Source organism: Dromiciops gliroides, chromosome 6 (assembly GCF_019393635.1).
Source record: "Dromiciops gliroides isolate mDroGli1 chromosome 6, mDroGli1.pri, whole genome shotgun sequence".
Taxonomy (NCBI): domain Eukaryota; kingdom Metazoa; phylum Chordata; class Mammalia; order Microbiotheria; family Microbiotheriidae; genus Dromiciops; species Dromiciops gliroides.
In genome coordinates, this window is record NC_057866.1 from 222,886,818 (window position 1) to 222,913,969 (window position 27,152).

The 27,152-nt window shown below is 36.0% G+C and overlaps 1 protein-coding gene across 1 annotated transcript in view; it reads right to left on the reverse strand.

Moving 5' to 3' along the window:
• Positions 1-338: 338 nt before the first annotated feature.
• LARP7 (La ribonucleoprotein 7, transcriptional regulator) overlaps positions 339-27,152 on the reverse strand; it is a 37,565-nt gene continuing 10,751 nt past the window's right edge. The window contains exons 2-13 of the mRNA XM_043973053.1: positions 21,016-21,219; positions 14,147-14,247; positions 13,972-14,055; positions 13,524-13,688; positions 13,318-13,426; positions 12,849-13,235; positions 12,624-12,768; positions 10,668-10,807; positions 9,282-9,400; positions 6,554-6,713; positions 5,735-5,826; positions 339-686 (exon numbers count right to left, since the gene is read on the reverse strand). Coding sequence (XP_043828988.1) covers positions 606-686; positions 5,735-5,826; positions 6,554-6,713; positions 9,282-9,400; positions 10,668-10,807; positions 12,624-12,768; positions 12,849-13,235; positions 13,318-13,426; positions 13,524-13,688; positions 13,972-14,055; positions 14,147-14,247; positions 21,016-21,217 — 1,785 coding nt within the window. The 5' untranslated portion in view covers positions 21,218-21,219 and the 3' untranslated portion in view covers positions 339-605. The remainder of the gene's footprint in view (positions 687-5,734; positions 5,827-6,553; positions 6,714-9,281; positions 9,401-10,667; positions 10,808-12,623; positions 12,769-12,848; positions 13,236-13,317; positions 13,427-13,523; positions 13,689-13,971; positions 14,056-14,146; positions 14,248-21,015; positions 21,220-27,152) is intronic.

Genomic DNA, 27,152 nt, shown 5'->3' on the forward strand with positions numbered 1-27,152 from the left:
TCTGTCCAGTTTTACAGGCACAGTCTTAGACTATAAAATAAATACCTCACCAGATCCATCATATCTTTCCCAAAATTCAGTGCTTCAAGAGGGAGACATGCAAGGCTCCCTAGCTATGGCTGACTAATTCATTCCTACATTTGGAGGAAACTTATCCTTTCATAAGTAACTTTTTGAGGAAACATATTACGTATTTGGGTATGTTTGACTATTTGTTGGGGAATGACTATTGTGTCAAAACAAAATATATTTTAAAATTTAAAACGTGTTTAGGTTATATAATGATGAAGACTCATTAACTCATTTTACATTCATTGCTTAAAAAAATAATTCTAGGGTCCCCAAAACACATTTTATTGTTAATTTGTCATTTGTTCAGTTGATTTACATAAATTATTCAAAATACTAAATAAAAAAAGCTCAAAGGAAAAGCCATATCTACAGGCTCAAAATAGTTAAATTTAATTCAATTAAAGGTTGGCCTTTAAAACAACATTCCGTAGTACCATGATGAAAAGAAAACAGAAAGAAATGGATTTCTTAAGAATGGTAAAAGTATTCAGTGAATTTTTAAGTCCTCAAGGTAAAGCAGAATTCAATTTTTTTCAATCATATTCTGAAAACCTAATGTGTTGACTTGCTTGTTGAGTCTTGGCCAGTCTGATTTTTTCAGCTTTGTTGATCAACTACGAGAGAAAGTAAAAATTAGAGCATATTCCAAAATGAAAATAACATTCAAATACACAATACAAATTTAACGCAGTTGTAATTAGTTCAGTTCAACTCGAGAGGAAAATCATTAATTTTATTCGGCAAATCTTCCTTGAACACTATTATTTGCCTCTGCTTAGCCAACAGTAAACCCTAAGATGTAGGCTTGTAAAATTTGACACCACAGAAGTAATTTGTAAATAGGCACCCTAAATATCAGGATGATGGAGCTAGTTAATCAATGTTTTTAGCTAGGCAGTAATTAATATCACCTTTTAAGATGTAGGAAAATGTACATGCATAAAAACAGAATTTTGTTTGACGAAATAGATTAGTCTACAAAAGATCTATTAAAAACACCATAGGATCACTGCTCTAGAATTGGAAGGAACCTTAAAAGACCATCTAGTTGGGGGCAGCTAGGTGGCGCAGTGGATAAAGCACTGGCTCTGGATTCAGGAGGACCTGAGTTCAAATCCAGCCTCAGATACTTGACACTTACTAGCTGTGTGACCCTGGGCAAGTCACTTAACCCTTACTGCCTTGCAAAAAAAAAAAAAAAAGACCATCTAGTCTAACCTCTTCTTTTTACAGGTGAGGAGCCAGGCCCAGAGAGATTGTGGCTTTCCCAACACACAGCTAAGGGGGGATGGGGAATCTATTCAATTATTCAATGACATACTTAATAGACCTTTGACCAGGATCCTTTGGATATATCAATCCAAGGCCAAAACCATAGAATTTCACTTTAAACTAGAATAATCCCTTCTGCTATTCTCAACTACTTTCCGTTTTTTGCTCGTCTCCATGTTGTATATATTTTATGCCTGAGACCCAGGTGCCCATCACCTCAGTCTGAGACAACCCTTGGATCCTGTCCAGTTTAGGTGCTGCCTTCTGTAAATCTGTTCGAGAAGCCCTTGGCCCTCCAGAGTTGGTGCTCTGTCCCTCTTCACACTACCTTGTCTGTCTTTTCTTACAGATCCTACATCTTGAGCTGCCAACTTTTAGAGGCCATTTAGCCCTTTTCACAGATGAGAACACTGAGTAAAGCCCAGGAGAATGTATGTCCCCTAACTCCAGAGCGGTGCCCTTTTCTAATTTCAGAATCAACATGCCAGACAGTTCTTATATTTATATATTTTACAACACTCATTTACTTCTCTGTTTTTTTAACCCCTACATACATTTTAATTAATTGAATGCTGCAATAAATCTAGAGTGGCTTATAAAGAAGATTCCTTGCTTTTAAATTTGTGCTTTCCAACTAAGAAACATATGACTATGTAATTTATAATGTTAAAAAATACAGATAACACCAGGGCATCACTATTTTTAGCTTGACAATTACTTTTAATTAAAAAAAGAAAGTTTTATCCTGAATTTATTTTTTAAGGAATAAGAAACAAACATTTATTAAGCACCTACTATGTGCTTGCCAGACACTGTGTTCCGCTCTTTACAAATAGTAGCTCATTTGATCCTTACAACTGCCCTGGGAGGTAGATACTGTTAATCCCATTTTAAAGCTGAGGAAACTGAAGCAGAGAGATTAAGTGATTTGTCCAGGGTCAACAACACTGCTAGTAAGTGAAGCTGCATTTGAATTTAGAACTTTCTGACTCCAGGCCCAGGCTCTAGTTTGAAATATCTAAGCCATTTATTAAAAAATTTCAAGTTCACTTTTCTAACACAACTAAATTAAACACTCTCAGAGAATGTTTCAGTAGATGCCACAATTGTGAAGCTAACTTTAACATTCATGTTTTATGTGTACAACTTCCCATGTTTTAGTTCCTTCATTAGTTAAATGAGACTAGAAAATCGCAAAAGTCTGGTCCAGCTCTAATTACTACATCTTATATAGTGTTATTTTTAGAATGATGATAATATAGTTCTCTTACCAAAATTTAATCATTTGTTGTACAAGAGGCTCATCACTACTGTTGATCCTTAATGTGTGTGGGGAAGGATAGGGATTGGACCTGTGATTTCATTGGTGTAGAAAGCTATGATTTTGCAAAGTCCTTCAACACTGAAGCAGATCAGTGATACAAAAGTTTTAGGAGAGTTGCCTGGGGAGTGGAGAGGTTCAGGTTTCAAAGCAGCAGGGGCAGCTTCAGGGGCAGGCCATGATGCCTTTCTAATGCTATTTACTGGATCTGCCCACTGAATTTGAACATCATCTATGCCATGCTTTGGTAACTTGGGCCTGTTTGGAGAATGCATGCACCCAGTGATGGTTAAGTGTGTATGCATCTACATTCAGGCATATGGCAAAAGGTCCATGCCAAGTCATACTACAAACAAAACCTCTAGAAAAATAGCCCATTTTATCATTATGGTTAATAATATTTTTGCTGAAACTAAGTGATTAAAATAACATTTATATGTAAATGTTGCAACCTATGTTATTTGATAATAATAATTTAACAATATAATATTTGATTATTGACTTAAGATAACTGGAATAAAAAGTTTTGGATTCAAGATCAAATTTTAACCTCTCAGCCTTGGCCTCCCCATCAGTATAGTGGGGATTCTAACTTCACTATTGGGACTGCTGTGGAAAACTCCTAAACTGTAATATGCGCGCGCGTGTGCGCACGCGCGCACACACACACACACACACAATACAAGTCATCTATATTACTCTCTAGAGACTGTAATAAAAATTAGATAGAAAAGACATGGCGAGATCTAGTACTATGATTGTTTATATACTGAAAAATGACCTTAATTTGAACCATACTTCATTTTTATCAATGCTCTGTTTTTCCCTCTGAGGGTTAAGGGGGTGCACGAAGAGTGGAAGAGAGTTAATATTTTTCTAGAGTTATATCAGTTGTTTAGGGTAAACTTTTGGCAGTGATTAATTTATTAATTCTTCTTTGTTTTTTTAAAAAAGAGGGGGCAGCTAGGTGGCGCAGTGGATAGAGCACCGGCCCTGGAATCAGGAGTACCTGAGTTCAAATCCGGCCTCAGACACTTGACACTTACTAGCTGTGTGACCCTGGGCAAGTCACTTATGAAAAATTACACATTGTGACATAATTCAGGTCAATACAATAACAAGGAAATACAAAGATAACACTTTTCATAGTATCCAGACTCAATATTCATGGCATTTCTCTCTCCATGTACATTTTTCTGGCCTTTATTCAAATCTAATCTCCTCCCACTCATTTTCCTTTTCTGAAAGATGAACTAATTCTTAAATAATTTTCTGAATATTAAATTTAAATCTCATGCTATTACACTTGAATTTACAAAAAAAGGAAAGGATTTAACAAATTTGTCCAGTCAGTGAATTAATGATTTTAGCATTTAAATAGTCTCAAATAGGCTTTGAAATTAACCTCTCTCAACTCAGTATCTTCAGGAAGAAACAAGTCCTCACACACCTGACTGAGTTTTCTACTCAGAAGACAATTAATTAATAGAAGTTACTATCAGAATCTGACAAAACAGGCATCCTGATTAAAGGCAGTATTTAAGTCAGAAAATCAATAACATACTGCACAAATACTATATATACTAGCATGGAATGTTAACTAATATTGTTTTTCACATGCTACTCAAATTGAAAGTGAAAAATATGCATGCCAAATCTCTATTTGATCATGTTAAAGAGCCTTGATCTTTTCCTAGCTCTAAATTCCACTATAGCATGGAATGGTTGGTCCCTTGTGCTCTATTTACTCTGCTAAACAAGTGGACAAATTAGTCACTCATCAAGACTCTCAAAATTTAAAGGCAAATAAATGCAAACAGATTGTCTTTCTTGTTTCTTAATCCTTAAGAAATGGGGTTTTTTTGCTCTATAATTTCTACATGACAAGTTAATTCTTCCAGACTAGCCAGAGAAACTTTTTTAGAATTGTACTCTGAATCCCTTTTCCTTCTCAACCCTCTTATGTTTCACTCAAATTTTAATTTAGGTAATACAGACCTGGAACATGCTCCCTGTAACTCTATCTCTTTGAATACCTAGTTTCATTAAAATTTATTTCTATGTAAACACATTATTTTTTTCCAAAGGAAAATATCTTTTTGTGGGGTGGTGTATGGGTACATACCCTAGCACATAGTCTAGGCACTCAATAATTGCCTGACTGATTTAAATCATATATATAAGCCTGTAATGAGAACTAAATTTCCCCCAATTAGAAAACGCTGGCATCAAAAATAGCCTGTCTTATTATTTTTGTTAATAGTAACCAGTAGGTCAAGGAAGAATTAAGCATAACCCAACTGACAATAATGATTTTCCTTCTAAATTAATAAATACCACTCAAAGGTTAAGAAAAAATGAAAGATGTGATTTATTTTTTAAGTTATTTAATTTTTTAAAGATCTTGATTGCATCTCTAGGTTTAAAACAATAATCCTCCCCAAACTGATAAAACTGCCATGACCAGGAGGCATAGTATGCATAAGGTTTCTCAATCTTATCTGTGAAGCCACATATCTTTATAAACCACTCTAAATACATTGTGATTTTGCCTTTAAGACATTCTTCAAATAATAGTTTTTCATTAAACTTTAACACACAAGGAGCCAGAAATCAAGACTGCTTAACTCAGAATACAAAGTACATTAGAAACTAAGAAATACCAAAGGTATTCACCCTGGTGAGAGGTAAACTGGTTTTAATCCAGGTTTTATAAAAGAACTCTAAGCATTTTATGTTAATAATATAAATCATTCGTACAAAGTTGTTTGAAAGTTGCCTTCCTCATTAGATTGTGAGCTTCTTGAGGGTAGGGATCATGGGTTTTTTCCTTTCTATGTATGCCTAATGCTTAGTACAGTGCTTTGCACTGTAGGCCAGGCCCTTAATAAATGCTTGTGGACTTGATTTCACTTGGCAAATAAAACAGTACTGTCTAGGAAATTACACGGACTATGATAAAATGTGGTTGTTAAATTATATAAAATTGAGAAGAAAAAAAAAATCTATCAAGGAACAATTTAAAACATGGTACAAAAGCAAAAGAAAGGTAGATTTAATTCTGTTTACCTTCTCTGTTCCTCTTTTCTTTTCACGGGGTTGATTAAGTTTAGCCTGCCTATCTACTAAAATCTTCTGCCAATATCTCTGTTCATGGTCACCTGTAAAAGAAGAAATATGGACAACTGATTAATTACACATAAAGAGAACAAATTAAGATTTAAAAACAATTTTTAAGTATTCAAATTATGGGGTGAAAACCACATCAATCTCTAGCTTCACTTGTAAAAGGGAAATGAACTTACTCAAAGTACTGTGCAGTTTTGAATCCAAAATAATAAACTTCCCATAATTAGTGAAAGTTGAACACAAAAACGATAATTATTAGGAATATAATCACATTCCAGAGACTATAACTAACCCATCCCTTCTCACACAGTATACTATTTTTTTTTTTTTTTTGGTGAGGCAATTGGGGTTAAGTGACTTGCCCAGGGTCACACAGCTAGTAAGTGTCAAGGGTCTGAGGTCGGATTTGAACTCAGGTCTTCCTGAATCAAGGGCCGGTGCTCTATCCACTGCGCCACCTAGCTGCCCCTACAGTGTACTCTTAATTCTTTAAAAAGGTTAACATTTGTGTCTTCCATCTTCTTGTTTGTCTACAGATTGCAAAAGAGCAAGAATGAGATATGTGCAAACACAATAAGTGATCCTCTGATCTGGTGGAGTCCAATTTGAATCATGTATAGACCAAGGAGGGTGGCAAGCAGCCTCACAAAGACTGTGTGCCATTGAGAAAAACTTAAAGAGAAGGCCTACCCCATGTCATGTTTGGCCAATTTTAAGAAGTGTTTAGCAGTTAACATTTCCTGCCCTTGAAAACCTTACCAGAGAGGATCTCGAATTTCCAATTATATTTCTTTTTAATTTCTGCATGTGCTTTGATTACTGCTTGAGCATCCTCTGGAGTTTTAAATCTAACATGGCATTCTGTATCTCCTTCTAGCACATCAACATAAACAACTTCAGATATCACTGCCAAGGTTTCCTGCAGAGCTCAGGAGAAAGAATGAAAAATAATTTAGATAAACTTATTTATTACTCTTACCTTATTCTTTACCAAAAATTAAACACAAATAACGAATACTTTTAAAAAAAATTCCAAAATTAGTATGATGACTCAGTATAAAGTTTAAGATAACAACCAAATATTCCTACATGAAATATTTCTTCTAGAGCAGATAAAAATGTCCATAGAATGAAAGTGGAAAAAGAAATATTTAATATACTGGTTTTGTTTAGTTTCCATTAACGACCACACCCTTACAATTTAAGCTTAGATTGTATCTATATATCACTTCACATTCCTGAAGGGTTAAAGGAATGTGAAGACTGCAGAACAGAGGTATAAAGAGGTAATATACTAATGCTACAAAAAATTTAAGCTAAATTGAAAAAGCAGTAAATTAACTTTTAAAGCTAATCTCCCCATTGTCCAAAAAAAAAAAAAAAGTACATTGGGAAGGCAGTTTGCCCTCATATACCTTTTCAAAAACAGATGTCACTTTAAGTAAATGTAATGTTTTTTAAAGGTATTTGGTTAGTATTATAACTATAAAGAAAAAAAACCTTTTCAAATCTCTTGAAACAGAATGTTCTGATGAACTCATGCTTCATGGACACATAATCTACAGTCTCTCACTAGTTTGTGTCAAAACCCTAAATAAACTTTTCTCAACAATTGAGACTAACAGTGTCAGTCACAAACATTGAAAAGTTTACCTGTAAAAACCTGCTGTGAGGGGAAATTAACTAGGTTCCTGTATTTCTAATCGATTTTGGTCACAGCAGGTTCTACCAAGACAATCCTCTTATGCAGGAATGTGACACTACTCTTAATTCTCCAAGTCCCATCCATAAAATGAAAAGAAAATAATTGGAACTACTCAATAGAAAAAAGAATCTTCCTTTAATTCCCCCCCCTTTAATTTTGAACTAAGTTTACCTATAAGATTAATCCAGGTTACAAAAAATACCACAAAAAAATTTGGTTAATATTAAAACAAGCAGAGAAAAAAACCACAGGTTTTTCTGGTTAGTAATTTTTAAAACAAGGTATCGAGTCAGGATATGTAGTTTTGTTTTGTTTTGAAAAAGAATGCATCTTAGAAATTGGAGAATTAATTTTTAAATTATTTCAATGGTATTGGAGTAACATATAACATTACTTTATTTTGGATAAGAGTCAGTAAACAGTAGCCAAACTTTTAGCAAAAAGGTATTATGCTATTCACTATCTGTAAATCAGGTGATGATAAATTAATGCTATTAGGATTTTATCATATTTTTGATGATAAATATAATGGAATTATTACCAGCACCAAAGTTTCTAATTTCTTTTGCCTAAGGCTTTTTATACACTTGAAAACCAGTGTTCACTTTTTTCAATTTTCACTTGACATATTTTCTTTGAAATACTTTTGTATTTGCAATCTTTCCTACTAATTCCTGTCCTGAAAATCGAATGTGTCTTGCACACAGTAGATACTTATTTTAATAAATATTTGTTGAATAGCTACAGTCATAGGGTGACCATGCTGAATCAGAACTTGGTGCTAATGAGGTCAAGGTTGTCCCTTTTGGGTCAATTGCCCCATGGGGGTGGGGGTTTAATTAATTTAATTCAACATTATTAAGTACTGCATTATTTACAGTACCTAAATATTCATCCCTTAAGAGTTACACAGCACAGAGACAGAAGTAAAAGGAATGAAGCAAAAGTAGCAGAGATAGGTTAGTAAAAATCCATTATCATTACAAACAAAAAAATCATAGAATCACAGCATTTTAGAGCTGAAAAGGAAGGAAATATCGGTTAGCCCTAGTCTCAACCATTACATCTTAATTAACCATCCAGCTGTCAAAAAATATAAATGGATTTCTTTAAAATGTTTCCTTCTCTTCAGCAAATAACTTTATTTACTTGAAAAGAAACTTGAAAATGAATGAAAATTAAATGTTTTGAAATTTAACGAATATAAAGTATAAACACACTACAAAATTCTCTTAAACGGCCACTGAAACTGTAAACATTAAGAAAACGTCACATTACTTAAAAGTTTCAGATTAGTAAAATTCTGGAAAAAAAACTTAAGTTAATAAAATCTAAAATATTTTGTAGTCTTTTATATTTCAATAAAATAAAACAATTTAACAATTGTAAGTTACAAGGGAGTCATCAACTTTCACTTCAAGTGAAATGATTAAATGTGTATAAACTTAATGCCTTTGAAAATCTTCCCACAATTCTACTTAATTTCAAATAGTAAAAGTATGAAATTGGAAGTGGACTTTCAAATCAGTCAGTAAACTACTTAAAGTCTTAACTGTTTAACAAGTCTAAAAAAGGTTTATTATGCAACAGAAAGGACTACTTAAAGGCTTTGGGCCGAGTTTGCCATTTACTAACAAACAGAAAAGTTAAGCACAGCTTCTACCAAAGGAGAAATTCCAATTTGATTAGTCTAAACAGTTTTGCATATTCAAAATATTTTCCCAGGCAAGTACAGGTATTCCAAGGAAAGGTGACAGTTAACCAGAAGGCTCAAAGTCTTACCCGGAGGTGTTTCCTGCTAGGCAGGGGTTCAGTGCTAATGATCTTCACAATCACTCCACTTACAAACTGGGGTCCCATTGTGTTAATCTTCTCAGGGGGCTGACTGTCTTCACTGTTTGCTGTTAATTTGAAAAGGAAAAGGACAAAAAAATTCAGAGGTAACAAGTCTGACAAAAGAAAAATGTATTGCAAAACTGTCACAGCAAACATAAGGATTTCTTTTGTTGGTTGCAATAATTATTAACTTTATCACTATTTCTTAATGAATTTTGCTGCAGAATTTTATAATCTCTAAAGTCACAATGACAGATTTTTTTTTGGTTAGCTACAGTGGAAAAAAAACCACCACCACCAAGTGTGAAAAAAAAAACACCAAGTGTTAATTTTAAAGGTTAGAAAAGAGTGAAAAGCTTTTAAAGATTTCAAGAAAATATAAAACCAGGTGGAGAAAAGTCCCTCAGGAATTACATATTCAGATTTTTAAACATTATCTAAGAGAGTTATTTAATGATAATGCTTTAAAAAAATAAAGATAAATAAGAAAAGTATTTTATAGTGGTTGTGACATACACTCAGATTACCACAAAGATAAAAACTCATTTCATTCATTTGCATCAAGTTATTTGGAAAAGAAAATGTTATCTATGGGGTCCCCCCCAATGGAAGAATTCACTAGGGCTTTGTTACAAACATGCTCTTTCCTTGGCGAGGACAAAATTACAGCTCAGATTATGGTTTCTCTTTGGAACTCATTCTAAGAAAGACCCAAGTATTCTCAAATCCTTTGGTATAGTGGCTTGGTTGGGTTATAGAAAGGTGATGTTAATGTTTGGGCCTTTTATGCACTTAACTGTGTACACCAAAGTACAGAGTGCCTAACACATAAATTTCACTAAGTATTGAGTACACGGACTCCAAAATGTTTTCATTAAGATTAAAAGTATGATGGTTTGGTTCAAACAAGAAGTGATATATTGGACTAGTTAGACAACAATCTCATTACATACAATGAACTTGAAATTGAAAACCAAAAAATAAGAGGGGAGTAGGGAGACTGGAACTAAAGGATTATAAAGTATCACTGCCTGAAGGGTTAAGTTATATAACCAACAAAAATTTTAGAAAAAAGCCTGCAAATACACAGGACTTGGTTTCTAGACAGCATTCCAAAATCAAATGTTCAGACCTAATTATTTACTGAGAACCAGTCTGCACTTATTAAGTGATCTGAAAATCTATTTCCCTGACAAATATTTATAAATTAAACGGGTTAAAGAAAATTCTATTAGCCATAATGTTTTTATTTATGAGGTATATCTACAAATAGGATAGTAACATTTCAATAAAAAGGATATGTAAATTTAAAGCCAATCACACTGTCTTTACCATGGCCATTTTTTATTCCAGGGTCTGTGTCCATCTGCCCTAAATTCTCAGACTTTATTTGGGATATTGTTTTTTTTAAAGAAGCCATACTGGCTTTCTGTAGAGCCAGATACTCTTTTTTCAATTCCATCCATTCATTCCTGTAAAGGAAGAAAAATGAATGAAATACTGTGGTCAGATAATGGCAAAAGAACATGCATATGCTTCAATGACCCTTGCAGTTTGGAACAAATGCAGCAAACAAGTAAACAATAGTACTCCACTAAAATAACCATAAAAGATTCAGTATTTTTTGTTCCCGGGACCTTCTTAGGCATGCTTCTCAAATATGGATGTTTGGAAATAAGTTCCAGGATTAATTTAATTCATAAACCAGGAAAATAAGTAATTTTTTCTAGTAAAAAAAATCAGATGAAAGTTTTCAAATCTTTATTTTGGGGTTTCCCTCCCCCACAAATTGAAGTGATAGCATTCCTTAGTATTTACTACCATCAAAAGGAATTTCTAAAAAGAAAAAAAAAACACCCAATGGAAGCAATTTATATATTGACATATATTTAACATGTAGATGTTTCTGCAAACAGCACCAGTTTAGCTAGATAGAAACACAATGACTATTCGGCCACTGTGAGAACACTCATTGTTACCCTAATCTGTGCCATCAAACAAGCAGATAGGGGATTTTTAAAGAGGAGGATATCTTGTGGTAATGGTTTTAGCAGTTAACATTGACAACTGTATACTTCAAAAAAGAAGCAGCAGCAGCATCCAGACCCACCCAGGATCATACATTCCCAGAGAGCAGATACATTAAAATAACAAAAGACTCATGTAATGATTCTTTGAGATAAAAAGGCCAAAGGAACTCCGGAGTTAAGAATGGTATAAATAGAGAAGTAGGGGGAGCTATAGTCTCTGACCTACACTGAAGAGGAAGAGAAAGCCCAGGGCTGTAAGCCAGGAAGGTAAAGAAAACTTTCCTCCTGTAAAGGTATGATTAGACCCACTGAGCCTTCCACCTTCCACCCTTCCAATGGACTGAGCCTGATCAAGAAGAACTCACAGGAACCTATGGGACCCCTTCTACTTTAACATGGAGGTACTTTCTGTGACTAAAAAGTAAGTGCTTCCATGTTTTGGTAGGAGTGAATCCTATTCTCATTCACGGAGTTCCTCATGGTCTGATTCATTTCTTGCTGTATTTTGTATGGCAACCTTTTGGCAAGGAATCCTCTCTGCTTTAACATGGGGGTACCTGCTATGTAATTAAAAAGTAAGTGCTTCCATGTTTCAGTGGAGGGGATTTCAAATGGGCACAGTTTATGCTAATGCTGATTTTACATAACTTTAACTTGAAATAAAAAAATGTTCTCACTTTTGCAGGATGAGTTGTCAGAGAAGAATTACTATTGGGCTTCCAAACTTTTCAGGACTCCCCACCACTTAAACGTGGATTTACTTGCTTTGTTGCTAAAAAAGTAAGTGCTTCCATGTTTTAGTGATGGTGAGTCTTAATTTTCCTATTAGATAATTTAAATAATGTATATTAAAGTTTAATTTTCCTGACCTACTTTTGTACAAAGAGACATGATGTCAATATCTTATAGGACCTCCTCAGCTTTAACATGGAAGTGCTTGCTCTGATTTAAAAAAATTAAGTGCTTCCATGTTTGAGTTGTGGTGAATCCTAAAGTTTTATTTACCAGTCATATTGTTGGATTTTTTTCCATCTGGGCTACACAATTTCTTTGGCTACAGGCCACTACTGTTGCTAACATGCAACTCTGTTATATGTAAACGGGAATTGCACTTTAGCAATGGTGATGGCCTGGAAGACATGAAGTTGTTTTCCCGTCCAAATGAGCATGCCTTACCTATGCAGATACAAATGTATGTGTCTAGCTTAATAAAACAGCCCATAACTAAAACAAAAAGAGTCGTTACTTAATAACATACTTGGATAGTACTCTCAGTGGTATGACCTCCTCTCCCATTTTGTGTCTTTCTTTATGCTTTTTCTTATGCTTTCTTTTTGATTTTAAAAGGGAGCCATCCTTCATATCTCCGGCATCTTTCTCCTCTTCAGTAGAGACTTCTAGGTCTAAAGGAGAAGATATAATTATAAATAATAACTCATACCATTTGTCCCTGACAGCATGCAAAAATGGCCTTTTCTTCTACCTTTACAATCCTTTGGCATTTCAGCTTTTGGATGCTCATCTTTAGCGCTTTCTTCCTTAACAGAGCTTTTCTTGACTTTTGAACTTGGAATCAATGTATCCGCATCTTCAGAACTATTCCTCTTCCTCTTCCCTCCCCTGCTTTCTTCAGGTAAACCCAACACTTCAGATCGTTCCTTTTTTTTCTTCTCTTTCTTACACGGGGGCCTCTGGATATCGGAACTGCCCGCTTCTGAGCCCTCCGATGTTGTCCTGTGCCTTTTAAGCTTACTGAAATGTTCTACATGTTCATCAGGGGTGTCTGTATTTGTTTCCTTGGTCTCCATTGCTGCCTGAACACCTTCCTTTTTCATCCGTGACTTCTTTTTCTTTTTTTTCTTCTTTTCCTCTGTATACAAATTACATCATTAAATGTTTGTCAAATGTTTCCACTTTAAAATTCAAATCCAAATATGAAAAATGAGACCTACCAGCAGCTCTACAGATACTAGTATTAAGGGCAGGTATAGGTTTATTTTTCACTGTCTTTGGAAACATTCCAGGTTTTCTTGGTGCTTCCTCTGGTGGATTATTTAAAAACTTAAAACAGAAGTAGGAAATTAGTTGACTTAATATCTGCCATTTCAAAATTCAAGTTTGCTTCAACTGCTTTAAATTTAAAATGACCACCACCTACCTCTATAGCTTTGTCAGCTTGTTCTTTTGTTTCAAATTCTACAAATGCAAATCCCTTTGGGTCTCCAGTGGACTTGTAATGTGGGATGCTAATATAGACAACATTGCCACATTTTCCAAATACTCTTTCAATCCAACTGTGATTGACATTCTTGGGAAGCAATTCCTAAAATACATGTAGGCAAAAGATGTCATTTTTAAACCAATGTTTCAAGAAGTCTGACATAGACAATTGTATCAATTCTTTACAAATAGGAGGGGAGAAACAAATCCCTGCATTGCCCTCACCCTGCCTAGAGATTTGCTAGGGATAGTGGTGGGGGGAGGGGAGGGAGGAAGAGAAAATCGAATAAGATTGCAGCCACAACTAGGGGGTCTCATCTATTTAAGTTTTCAAATACAACCCCCTTGTATTCACATAACCTCCCGGAATTGTATATAAGCCTTACCACATATACAGTCCGGTCATCCACATCTTTTGGTTTCTCACCCAGGGGCTGGCGCCTTCTTACTCTTGTACCTTCCAAATCCAACTTGGAGGAGAAAAAAAGCCAAACTGTTACAATAGCTCATGCAGAGAGGGCTGTGATAATCTCAGTTAACTAGCAAGTTAAATACACTCACCTCTACGACAGAGGAACTTTTCAAAGCTCTGGCTATTAATTTCCCATCAGTTGTCAATTTCTTCATTTTGTTGAATGATACAAGAAGTGATATATCAACATCTAAGGGGTAGAAATTCATTACAAATGAAGCTACTTGTATTTAAAGGTAGCGTGGAAACAATTTTTTTTTCCAGATCAGTTTCTATTAAAATAATTGCAAAAAAATGCAGAGGCTACGGTCTAAAAATTTTGTTGTAGATAACGAATCCAATCATAAATAAAATATATTAATACTTGTTCCACTATTAAACCACTTTCCTATACATTAATTCCTCAAGCTAATGTTTTTTTATAATTCTCTAAATCAAACTACTATTTGAGAAATGCCCAGACATGACCCTCATAAACTGCTAATAAAAAAATCCAGCCACAAAAACTCTTAAGGGGTCGAGGAACTTTCACCTAGCCTTTCAAATTCCAAAAGTAACCTCTGGTTAGGACTAGGAGGCCTTGGGCAAGTTACTTATCTAGTCAGATCCATATCTAAAAGATCTTTGCCCTTCAGGTGGCACAATCACAGAATATTTTTCTTCCCTATATATTGAGAAATGTTTATTCTGATACCAATATAAGGATTTTAGAAAAAATGACTTCCCCATCTCTGACATGTAAACTGTTTCTCCATTTGTTATTGTAATAAGGAAAAGTAGAAGCAGTCAAATGGAACAACAAAGAACTTTCAAAGCAAGGTTTCTGAATGGAAAGCTAAACCCCAAAACTTGGGTGGGAGTGTAAAATTAAGGGAAAGAAAAGGATTAAATAAGAAAGTAGATGAGTACTATCATAAATTCAAGTCCAGCAGGAGCTCTGAACTACTGATTCAAGTAAACATTTATCAAGCCTTTATGCTAAGTAATAGGTATAGAAAGGTCCTGTCTTTAGAGATAATAAAACAAGTAAAGCTACACATACTATATGGGCAATTTTTAGTTGTCGAGAACTGAAACAATGGAATCTGTATCAAATAAAAGCCCATGTGTTGGTCTGACTTTAAATACTATTCAAAACCCAGACACTTCTATGAAAGCAGAAGCCGCTGGTCTTTTGACAGGATTAGTAGCTTGATACATCAGGGCAACAGTGTCATTTACCTACATTTTTAAGAAATATTTGACAAAATCTCTCACTTGTGAACAAGATAGACAAATGCAGACTAAAGCAGAGAAGCTTCTCTAATGAATTCAACCACCTAATACCATCTGACTCTTGCTTCACAGGGAAGCTTTAGGTCATTTTGTAATTTCCCAGCCAAAAAGGGCAATTAAATCTTACAGTACATCCAGAGAGACAGAATGTCTGCATTCTGCGACTAGGGAGGGGACAATCTAGTTCCAGCCACTCTGCCTACATCTGTACTGTGTTCAGTTATATAAAATACTTTACTGGTAAGCTGTAGTGTGTCCAAAGACAGGTAACCACATCGAGCCTAGAGATGAAAAGACTCAATGGGGATATTCCAGCTATCTTCAGTAATCTGAAGAGTTGTCATGTGGAAGAAGGATTAGACAGGTTACAGATTATGCTTGATGCAACAAGAAGCAGCAGGAAGCTATAAAATGTGGCAGATTTAGGCTTGATGCAAGTAAACTGTAACAAGAACCATCAAAAATGAAAGGATCTGCCTCGAGCTAGTGAGGTCCCTTTCTTTCACCACAATTCTTCAAGCAAAGCTTCCCAGGCATATTTGGCAATGTGAGTGTGAGTGTGAGTGTGTGTGTGTGTGTGGGGGGGGGGCTGGGGCCTGGGGGACAGGGTCACTGAAATACTTTGCTTCTGTGAATGACCAATTTCAAAGGAAGTAACTGGATGTATTAATGAATTATCCTACAATAAATATAGAGACAAAACATGCTACCCAATTCTTTTTATCAAGGAAATATGGTTCTGACATTTTTTTTAAATTATAGGTTAATCTCATTAATGAAAAATGAATTGAAAAATGCAAAATACTGTTAAGTAAAAGAACATTGTGGTTTACCTCTTGACACCAAATAAGATTTATATAGGGAATACCATTATGGCACTATTTTGTAATATCAATGAATGCTGAATAGACCTTTGATAAAAATGCAACATCAATTCAAAATTTAAAACTAATAAGTATTGACCTAAAAGCTAGTACCATAGGGAATGACGAAGCCTCACTACTAAAAAAAGAGGTAACAAGCGTAACCATTCTTCATTTACATTTGATATAGTATATAGAAATACTAGCACTTGCAGTAAGAAAGCAAAAATAATAATAAAAAATATATAGAGAACATGTTAGAAATGCAATATGAAGATGGCACCCCCCCCCCCACGGCAATTCATTATTCTTTTGTTTGTTTGGCTGGAGCCATGAGGGACTTGCCCAGATCACACAGCTAGCAAGTGTCAAATGTCTGAGGCTGCATTTGAACTCAGGTCCTCCTGAATCCAGGGCTGGTGCTTTATCCACTGTGCTACCTAGCTGCCCCTAAATTCATTATTCTTAAGGGGAAAAAAAAACCTGAGTGCTACCAGATTGTGGGTTATAAGATACACTTACAAAATCTTTTGTATTTTAATATTATCAACAAAAGTATAAAAACAAACTGTAACGAGTAAAAGACAAAAAAAAAAAGACAAACGTAACCAATATAAAGGTAAGCATAAAGCTGAAATGACAAAGATTTGGAGAGATTGGAGAGAAATTTAGTGTTTGTGACTGGTTCAATATCTATGGCAAATAATGAGGCTTTCTAAATGAGCTTACATATTTAAGTACAATAGCTGTTAAAAAAAAACAAACACCTATCAATGGATTCCTTCATAGACATGGCATATAAAAGAGATTACTATGTGGACTTGGCCTCAAAACATTTGTAATGCTCAGTTCTCAAAGCTACCAGGTATAAGGCAAAAAGAAAACAAAAGACAGATAGTTGTAAAACCCAATGGTTGATACACCAGATACGGGACCAAATGATTTATTTATTTTTGGTGAGGAAATTGGGGTTAAGTGACTTGCCCAGGGTCACACAGCTAGTAAGTGTTAAGTGTCTGAGGCCGGATTTGAACTCAGGTACTCCCGACTCCAGGGCTGGTGCTCTATCCATTGCGCCACCTAGCTGCCCCCAAATGAATTATTTTTGATAAACCTATAGCTAATAAATCTAGGGGGAATACTTTATTAATAAATATTGGTGGGAAAAATGGCTAGTGAAAAATTACATAACATTCTTCTTACACTTACATAAAGTTCTCTATAGAGAGCCATGAAATCTCAGAAGGTAAGCTCCTTTAGGGCAAGGATTGCTTCACTTTTGCATTTGTATCCTTAAGGCTTAGTACATACTAGGCATTTAATAAATACTGGGCAACTGACTGACTTCACTGATACAGATTCATTGGGCTGCTCACAACCAACTCATTCCTTCTAGGCCCAAGAGAAATTTGTCAAAGTCCTCTGGCAAATCCTTAAAGCTCCATGTGCAGGCCTTCCTTTTGATCTCTTAAGCACATACAGGCTGTCCATCAATTATAATTATCCCTTACTCTCTATGTGACACCCATCTCTTTTTCCTATTGCACGTCTATTTACACCCTTTGCTTCTTTTATAATTTTTCTTTGGCTTTATGTTATGGCCCATTTATACCCATCAAGCACCCTTCCAATGCCCTATGAGGGATACACAACTTTAATTCCTTCTACGGTGCAATAATCTGGCACAATGTGTTCAGCCACTCACCAATGTGTTTACAATTCTTTGTTAAACAACAAAAAGTAAATATTTTTGTATATATGGAGTCTTTCTCTGTCTTTGAATTCTTTGGGAGTACATGGCTAGCAAAAAATGATTAGTTTAACGACTTTAGGAAATATTTTACCAAATTGCCTTCCAAAACAGCTGGATGAATTTCCAGTTTGGTCCACTTAGTGTGCCTATCCTCCCACAGCACTTCCAATATTTACAATTTTCCTTTTTTTGTCATCTTTGCCAATCTGATGAAAATGAAGTAGAAATTCAGAGTTTTTCTTTTGTGCGTGTGTGTGCGCGCGCGCGCGTGCCCATGCGCAATGAGGGTTAAGTGACCCTGGGCAAGTCACTTAACCCCAATTTCCTCACCAAAAAAAAGAAAAGAAAATTATAAATGATTGATGAATGTATGTCCTAGGCTGCTGGCAATGTCTTTTAACTAAGGTAGTTTCTAAATACTTTTGAACACCCCTATTTCCTATACAATGGCAGTAGGAAGGAAGGAAATAAGCACTTATTAGGTGCCTAATCTGTGCCGGCTGCTGTGTTAGGGGTTTTACAGATATATTATTTGATACTAGTCTATGTTAACTTCTTTTATTCACTTCCTGTTTTCCAGCACGAACAGCTTCTTTCTTTTTTGCAGGGCAGTGAGGGTTAAGTGACTTGCCCAGGGTCACACAGCTAGTAGGCCAAATTTGAATTCAGGTCCTCCTGAATCCAGGGCTGGTACAGTGCTTTATCCACTGCGCCACCTAGCTGCCCCTTGAACAGCTTATTTCAATAGGTCAAACAAAATTCTTTTCAATTGCTGCTTCTACACATTTTCATTTCTTTTTGTTTTTTTTTAAGTGAGGCAATTGGGGTTAAGTGACTTGCCCGGGGTCACACAGCTAGTAAGTGTTAAGTATCTGAGGTCAGATTTGAACTCAGGCACTCCTGAATCCAGGGCCGGTGCTCTATCCACTGTGCCACCTAGCTGCCCCCATTTCTATTTTTTAATGACATCAAATTTAATCAGTTCTCTAAAAGTTCAATAATCTAACTACATACAAACAGTTGATTCCCAAATGATTTCCACATGACCAGTTTTTTCCTGTGAAATACAACTGACTCCATTTTTGGTGATGTTATTTGGTCCTGGTTATATCTGGTGCCACTTGAATCTTTTCTTGAGGAAAATATTCATCATATAGAGGCATGAAAGACTTTATAATCTACAAACCACTGCCTTTTGTCTCTTATGTCTGAATCACGTTTTCCAACATTTTTTTGGCCAACTTCTACATTTCCACCTTTACATTTAAGGCACTGAATATTGGTTTAATTTGCAGGGTATAAGTAAGTTCTCAGCAGAATTTCTTTACTTAATTTGCAGGGCGTAAGTAAGTTCTTAGCAGAATTTCTTTACTTCCTTATCCTTTGAAATAATAGTTGGCAAGGAAAATATAATAAGCTTTTGGAAAGAAGCTATAATGTGAAAAGAACAAGGGTCTTGTGGGAAAAGGCTAAAAACAATTATCATATATGAATATTTTGTTGTTATTGCTTAGTTGTTTCAGTTATGTCTGCCTCCTTATGACCCCATTTGAAGTTGTCTTGGCAGAAATACTGGAGGCTAACTGAGCAAGTTAGCCTCAGTTTCCTATCTGTAAAATGAGCTAGAGAAGGAAATGGCAAACCACTCCAGTATTTCTGCCAAGACAACTTCAAATGGGGTCATAAGGAGGCAGACATAACTGAAACAACTAAGCAATAGGGGTGCCCATCAATTGGGGAATGGCTGGACAAGTTGTGGTATATGAATACAATGGAATACTATTGTGCTGTAAGAAATGATGAGCAGGAAGAGTTCAGAGAAACCTGGAGGGTCTTACGTGAGCTGATGATGAGTGAGATGAGCAGAACCAGAAGAACATTGTACACAGTATCATCAACAATGAGTGTTGACCTACTGTGATGGACTATATTCTTCTCACCAATGCAATGGTACAGAAGAGTTCCAGGGAACTCATGATAGAAAAGGATCTCCAAATCCAAGAAAAAAAAAGAAAGAAAGAACTGTGGAGTATAGATGCTGATTGAACCATATTATTTCTTTTGTTTTGGGTGCTGTTGTTATTTTTTTCTATTTTGAGGTTTTGCATCACTGCTCTGATTTTTTCTCTTGTAACAGGATTAATGCAGAAATAGGATTAATGTTATTATGTGTATATATATGTGTGTGTATATATCTATATCTATATGTATATGTATAGAGATATATAGATATAACCTATATCAGATTACCTGCTGTCTAGGGGAGGGAGGGAGAAAAATCTGAAATTGTAAAGCTTGTATAAACAAAAGTTGAGAACTATCTTTACATGTAACGGAAAAAATAAAATACCTTATACATTAAAAAAAAACAACTTAAGCAATAACAACAAAATATTCATTTATGATAATTGTTTTTAGCCTTTTCCCAATTACTGGGCTTCCAAAATTGTTTACAGTTTTTTGTTTCTTTTGCTACCACGATAAGTGGTGTGTGTGTGTGTGTATGTATTTTCTGCTTAGGGTATATATCCAAGAGTTGGACTGCTGCGTCAGCATGTATAAAAGCCCAGCTCTGCTTTTGGTCTAACTTACAGCAAAAATACAACAATATATTTACTCATTGATCAGTCATCTCACAAAACAACATGATCAAAGTGGAAAAAAAATATTAGGTTGGGAAAAAATTTGTGAGAAATATACAGACAGAAAAATAGCATCTAAAATTTAAAAGAAACCAAATACCTGATGAAGGACAACACAAAATTTTTACTGGATAAATGTTCAAAGGTTAGGAAATGTTTATAAAAGAATATAAAAACATTTCAAAGAACAACTGAAGTTCAATCTTACGACCAGCCTCAGAGAATTGTAAATTAATACTGCTCTGATGTAGTATATAATACTCTTGGCAAAAATAGCTGAAAAAGAAAATACTGTGGTTTACTTGTACTGTGCAGAAACCTGTATAGGTTTTCAGTGCTGGTAAAATGGCAAATGGGCACTGTTTTGAAAGGCAATCTAGAAGCATATAAAACTCACAAAAATCCTAACTTCACTTAAAACTTACATCCATCTCGAGACTTCTCTATTTGCTCTCGAAGAAATCTATCCTTGTGAAGATTGGCATCCCCGAACCAGAAATCCACTTGCTTAGCAATATCTGAAAGCACCTGCTTCACTCTTGACCGCTTCTTTTTTTCTCCCTCTTTCTTCTGTTCAGTGCTTTCCTCTTCCATTGATTTGTCTTGATTGCCAGTTTCTGTTTCCATTACTATAAAGTTCAGAAATTGAATTTAAAAATCATTTAAATTCCTTTTTGTATTAGCTATAATTTATAAAGTAAAACTTTAGGTATTTTTTTTTTTGCTTTTGCGGGGCAATGAAGGTTAAATGACTTGCCCAGGGTCACACAGCTAGTAAGTGTCAAGTGTCTGAGGGCCGGATTTGAACTCAGGTCCTCCTGAATCCAGGGCCAGTGCTTTATCCACTGAGCCACCTAGTTGCCCCAACTTTAGGTATTTTTCAAGGATTATTTCTTCAAAGATTTTCTTATTAATAAGCAGGCTAAAAATCCCTAGGAGAAACCTAGCTCAGTCTTCTAGAAGAACATTTTTAATGATCTCCAAATATTTTCCACAAAGTCTTATCTTTTTTTGTTTGTTTGTTTTTTGGCAGGGCAATGAGGGTTACAGGGTCACACAGCTAGTGTCAAGTGTCTGAGGCTGGATTTGAAATCAGGTCCTCCTAAATCCAGGGCTGGTGCTTGATCTACTGTGCCACCTAGCTGCTCCCTAAGGTAGGTCTGTCCGTCCTTCCTTCTTTGGTGAGGCAATGGGGTTAAGTGACTTGCCCAGGGTCACATAGTTAGTGAGTGTCAAGTGACTGAGGCTGGATTTGAACTCAGGTACTCTTGACTCCAGGGCCAGTACTCTATCCACTGAGCCACCTAGCTGCCACAACAAATTATTTGGGGGGGAGGGGGGGGGACAATGAGGGTTAAGTGACCTGCCCAGGGACTAGTATCAAGTGTCTGAGGCTGGATTTGAACTCAGGTCCTCCTGAATCCAGGGCTAGCACTTATCCAAGGCGTCATCTAGCTGCCTGCCCCCACTAATAGTCTTAAGGAAATATCAGACTTACATTTCTTTTCCTTTTAAAATTTTTTTCTTCCAGTACTGCCCCCCCAGCAATCAGATATAGGTATACATATGCACAATTATGAAAAACATTACCATATTAGTCATTTTGCATAAGAAGACTTGGAAAAAAAAAAGGAATCAGCATTAGTATCAGTAGGGGAAGTTTTCAACCTGGGAATTCCCTTCCAATGATGAAATAAAGGATCCAGACCCTCTTTTCTCTTTCCCAGCTGCCTGCACACAGACTGTTTATGGTACAGTAAAAAGAAAGAAAGTGAAAAATAAAATGCTTTGATCTGTATTCAATCAATATGAGTTCTTTCTCTGAAAGCAGATAGTATGCTTCATCATTATCCTTTGGGACTGTCTTGGATCACTGTACTGCTGAGGTTAGGTCATACACAGTTCTTCATCAAACAATATTTCTGTCACTGTGCACAACATTCTCCTGGTTCTGCTCACTTCACTATATATCAGTTCATATAAGTCTTTCCAGGCCTTTCTGAAATCATCCTGCTAGACATTTCTTATAGCACAATAATATTCCATCACCATCATATACCACAGCTTTTTTAGCCATTCCCCAGTTGATGGGCAATCCTTTGATTTCCAATTCTTAGCCACCACAGAAAGAGCTGCTATAAATATTTTTGTACAAATAGGTCTTTTTTTCTTTTTGGGGATATCTTTGGGTTCTAAACTTAGCAGTGGTATTGCTGGACCAAAGGGTATGAACAGTTCTATAGCCCTTTGGGCATAGGTCGAAACTGCTCTTCAGAATGGTTGGATCGGGGCAGCTAGGTGGCGCAGTGGATAAAGCACTGGCCCTGGATTCAGGAGTACTGGAGTTCAAATCCAGCCTCAGACACTTGACACTTACTAGCTGTGTGACCTTGGGCAAGTCACTTAACCCCCATAGCCCCACAAAAAAAACCAAACAGAATGGTTGGATCAGTTCATAACTCCACCAACAGTGAATTAGTGTTCCAGTTTTTCCATATCCTCTCCAACATTCAACATTTTCCTTTTTTGTCACATTAGCCAGCGATAGGTAAATTAAAACATTTTTCATGACTATAGATAGTTTTGGATTTATTTGTTGTAAACTGCCTGTTCATATCCTTTGGTCATTTATCAATTGGGAAATGACTTGTATTTTATAAATCTGACTCAGTTCTCTATATATTTGAGAAAGGGGGCCTTTATCATAGATACTTGTTTGTTTGTTTTTTTTTGTTTGTTTTTGGTGAGGCAATTGGGGTTAAGTGACTTGCCCAGGGTCACACAGCTAGTAAGTGTCAAACGTCTGAGGCCAGATTTGAACTCAGGTACTCCTGAATCCAGGGCCGGTGCTTTATCCACTGCGCCATCTAGCTGCCCCTCATAGATACTTGTTACAAAAATTCTTTCCCGGTTTTCTGTTTTCTTTATAATTTTGGTTGCATTGGTTTTGTTTGTGCAAAAGCTTTAAAATTTTATTTAATCAAAATTATTTTACATTTTGTAATGCTCTCTATATCTTCTTTGGTCCTAAATTTTTACCCCATCCACAAATCTGACAGATAAACTAATATGTCAAACACAATATTGTTTGCTGAAGAACTGTGAATTACCTAACTATTCTCAGCAGTACAATGATCCAAGACAACTCCAAAAGATAATGATGAAGCAGAGAAAGAATTCATATTGATTCAATACAGATCGAAGTATTCTATTTTTTCAATTTCTTTATTTTTACTGTACCATAAACAATCTGTGTGCAGGCAACTGGGAAAGAAAAGAGAAGAGGGTCTGGATCCTTTATTTCATCACTGGAAGGGAATTCCCAGGTTGGAAACTGCCCCTACTGAAACAGATCCACAACTTTTCTGTAACTAATGTTTCTTTACTATTATGTTATCTTGGACTCCTACTGTTTAAATCTTGGCTACTTTTTTGGTTTGCTTTTAACTTGTGAAATCAGGGTCTTGTTATAGTTCATGCTCTACTTCATCAGACCGACACTATAGAACTATATTAGTCAATGTGTGACTCAGTTTCTTTGGATTCTTACCACCCCAAAACAAGTTTTCCCAGGTGCCCTTCCTACTAGTGGAGCTCAATACATGAAGATTATAAAAACTCATTAAAAGTTGAACTCAAATGTAAGAACTAATAAGGTATAAACAAAGAAATAATACAGTCTAAAAAACTTCCGCCCACTTATTCAGACAACTTCCGCCCACTTATTCAGACAACAGTTTATCACTCAAGTATAACCTTCCTAAAAGTATTCAAAAACCTCTCAAGGTTCACTGCTCCAGAAATAAAAAAAGTGTAAACGCAACACTCACATTCAAGATACTGCACAATCTGACTCCAATCTATCCTTCTAGTCTTATCTCCTTTCCATTTATCTATCTATCTATCTATCTATCTATCTATCTGGGTGTTTTTTGTTTTGTTGGGGCAATGAGGGTTAAGGGCAAGTGCCCAGGGTCACACAGCTAGTAAGTGTCAAGTGTCTGAGGCCAGATTTGAACTCAGGTACTCCTGAATCCAGGGCACATGCTTTATCCACTGTGCCACCTAGCTGCCCCCTTTCCATTTATTAAAAAAAAAAATTTTTTTTTAAAGTGAGGCAATTGGGGTTAAGTGACTTGCCCAGGGTCACACAGCTAGTAAGTGTTAAGTGTCTGAGGCTGGATTTGAACTCAGGTACTCCTGACTCCAGGGCCGGTGCTCTATCCATGGTGCCACCTAGCCGCCCCTTCCATTTATTTTTGATCCAGCTAAACCAGAATATTCTTTGCCCCCCATTCTCACCATGCTCTCTGCCATCTATTCATGCTCCCATGTCTAATAGATTTCCCCCTACCTATCTCTATATGCTGAAGTTCCAACCCAGATGACAACTCCAATTTTCCATGACCCTCCTTGCTCTACTTCTCCCTACTTCTTCAAGATGAAAATGATCTCTCCCTTCACAAATGGTCTTTTCCCAAACTCCCTTTTAACCCTATCATATTTAATGCATGTACCAATAACAAAAGAAGTTCCTTAAGGGAAAGGCTCTATTTTTTCCAATCTTTGTATTCCTAACGAAGATAGAAGGTACTTGATAAATATTTGCTTAACTGAATTAGTTTCTGCTTAGAGCTCTATTCTTAATTGATAAATGTTGTATGTGTTCTGACTGTTTTACCAACTGGCTGTTCCCATCTCTTCCCTCTTCTCAGGGCTCCCTTTTTCCCATGACACAACAATATATAAATTTAGTTGATAAAGCAGTAGCAAGGTTTGGATCCACCTTTGACAGAAATTCTACTGTCGATAAAACAGTATAAAACAGCCTCACACTACAGAGAAATCTTTTGTGAAAGGAAGAGTCAGTCAATGCCACAAACTTCATTGTTGTCTTGTTTTCTAAAAATTTAAAATAACATTTTATTTTTTCCCAATTACACATAAGGACAATTTAATCATTCATTAAGTTCCAAATTTTCTCTTTCCCTCTCTCACCTTCCTTGAGATGGTAAGCAATTTGATATAGGTTATACATGTGCAATCATGCAAAACATATTTCCATATAACTTACGTTGTGATAGAAAACAAACAAACAAACAAAAGTAAGCTTTGATCAGACTCCATCAGTTTTTTCTCTGGAGATGAACAGCATTTTTTTGTCATAAGTCCTTAGGAACTGTCCTGTATCACTGTATTGCTAAGAATAGCTAAGTCATTCATTATGATCATCAAATAACATTGCCATTGGAATGACTGGAATGACGCCACCTACTGGAGACTTACTATAGGAAAGCTCCACCATGAGGAGAATGCCTCAGAGGGCAAGGCCATGCGGCTTTTCCTTGGCGTCAGGAAGTAACATTTGCGCATGGGTACTGTCCACCAAGGCTACCAGCCAATCAACTTGAGGAGCCTCCCATTTCCTGGGAGGGGACAGGAAGGAGGAAGGAGGGCCTGTTCCTGACTTCATGGTGGTGGTGGTGGCGGCTGCAGAGGACTTCACAGGAAAATTAAGGAAAGATATGCCATGCTGTTGGAATTCTGTTCTCAATCTTTCTCTATCTTTCAATAAACCCTTAAAAACCTAAACTCGTTTTATCAGTGATTTAGTCAGTTTCCCCCAAAACTGGGGGAACAGATTAGAGCCCACATTTAGAATCTTAAATTACACACCATTACTGTACACACATTGACTTCACTCAGTGTCAGTTCATGTAAGTCTTTCCAGGTTTTTCTGAAGTATTTCACTATAACCATATACCATAACTTGTTCAGCCATTTCCCAGTTGATAGGCATCCCCTCCATTTCTAATTCTTTGCCACCACTAAAAGAGCTGCCACTGCCAGCCCAACCATCAACAAAAACCACCCTTATCAGTCAATAGCCATCAACATCAAGGCAAAACCCTCCACCAGCAAAAAGATTACAACACACTGAAGGCTCAAGATGACGGTCATCATTTTTAGCAATAAAGTACTTTTTTGTTTTGTTTTGGTTTTTTGTGAGGCAATTGGGGTTAAATGACTTGCCCAGGGTCACACAGCTAGTAAATGTCAAGTGTCTGAGGCCGAATTTGAACTTGGGTCCTCCTGACTCCAGGGCTGATGCATTATCCACTGTGCCACCTAGAGGCCCCAATAAATTACTTTTAAATTAAGGTATGTACATTGGGTTTTTAAAGACATACTATGCACAATTAATAGACTACAATATAGTTTAAAATGTAACTTTTTTTTGGTGGGGCAATGAGGGTTAAGTGACTTGCCCAAGCTAGTAAGTATCAAATGCCTGAAGCTGGATTTGAACTCAGGACCTCCTGAATCCAAGGCCAGTGCTTTATCTACTTCGCCACCCAGCTGTCCCAAAATGTAACTTTCATATGCACTTAGAAACCAAAAAAATCTGTGGAGTCCTATAAAGCATTTTTTCCAAATCCATCTTCATTTTATGCTTCCATAAAACTTGTCTTCCAAGGAATTTCAGAACCAAGTCCAATTGGGAGAAGGATCACTAAGTTGTAGAATCCAGCTCTTACAGTTACATCACATACTTCCTGAC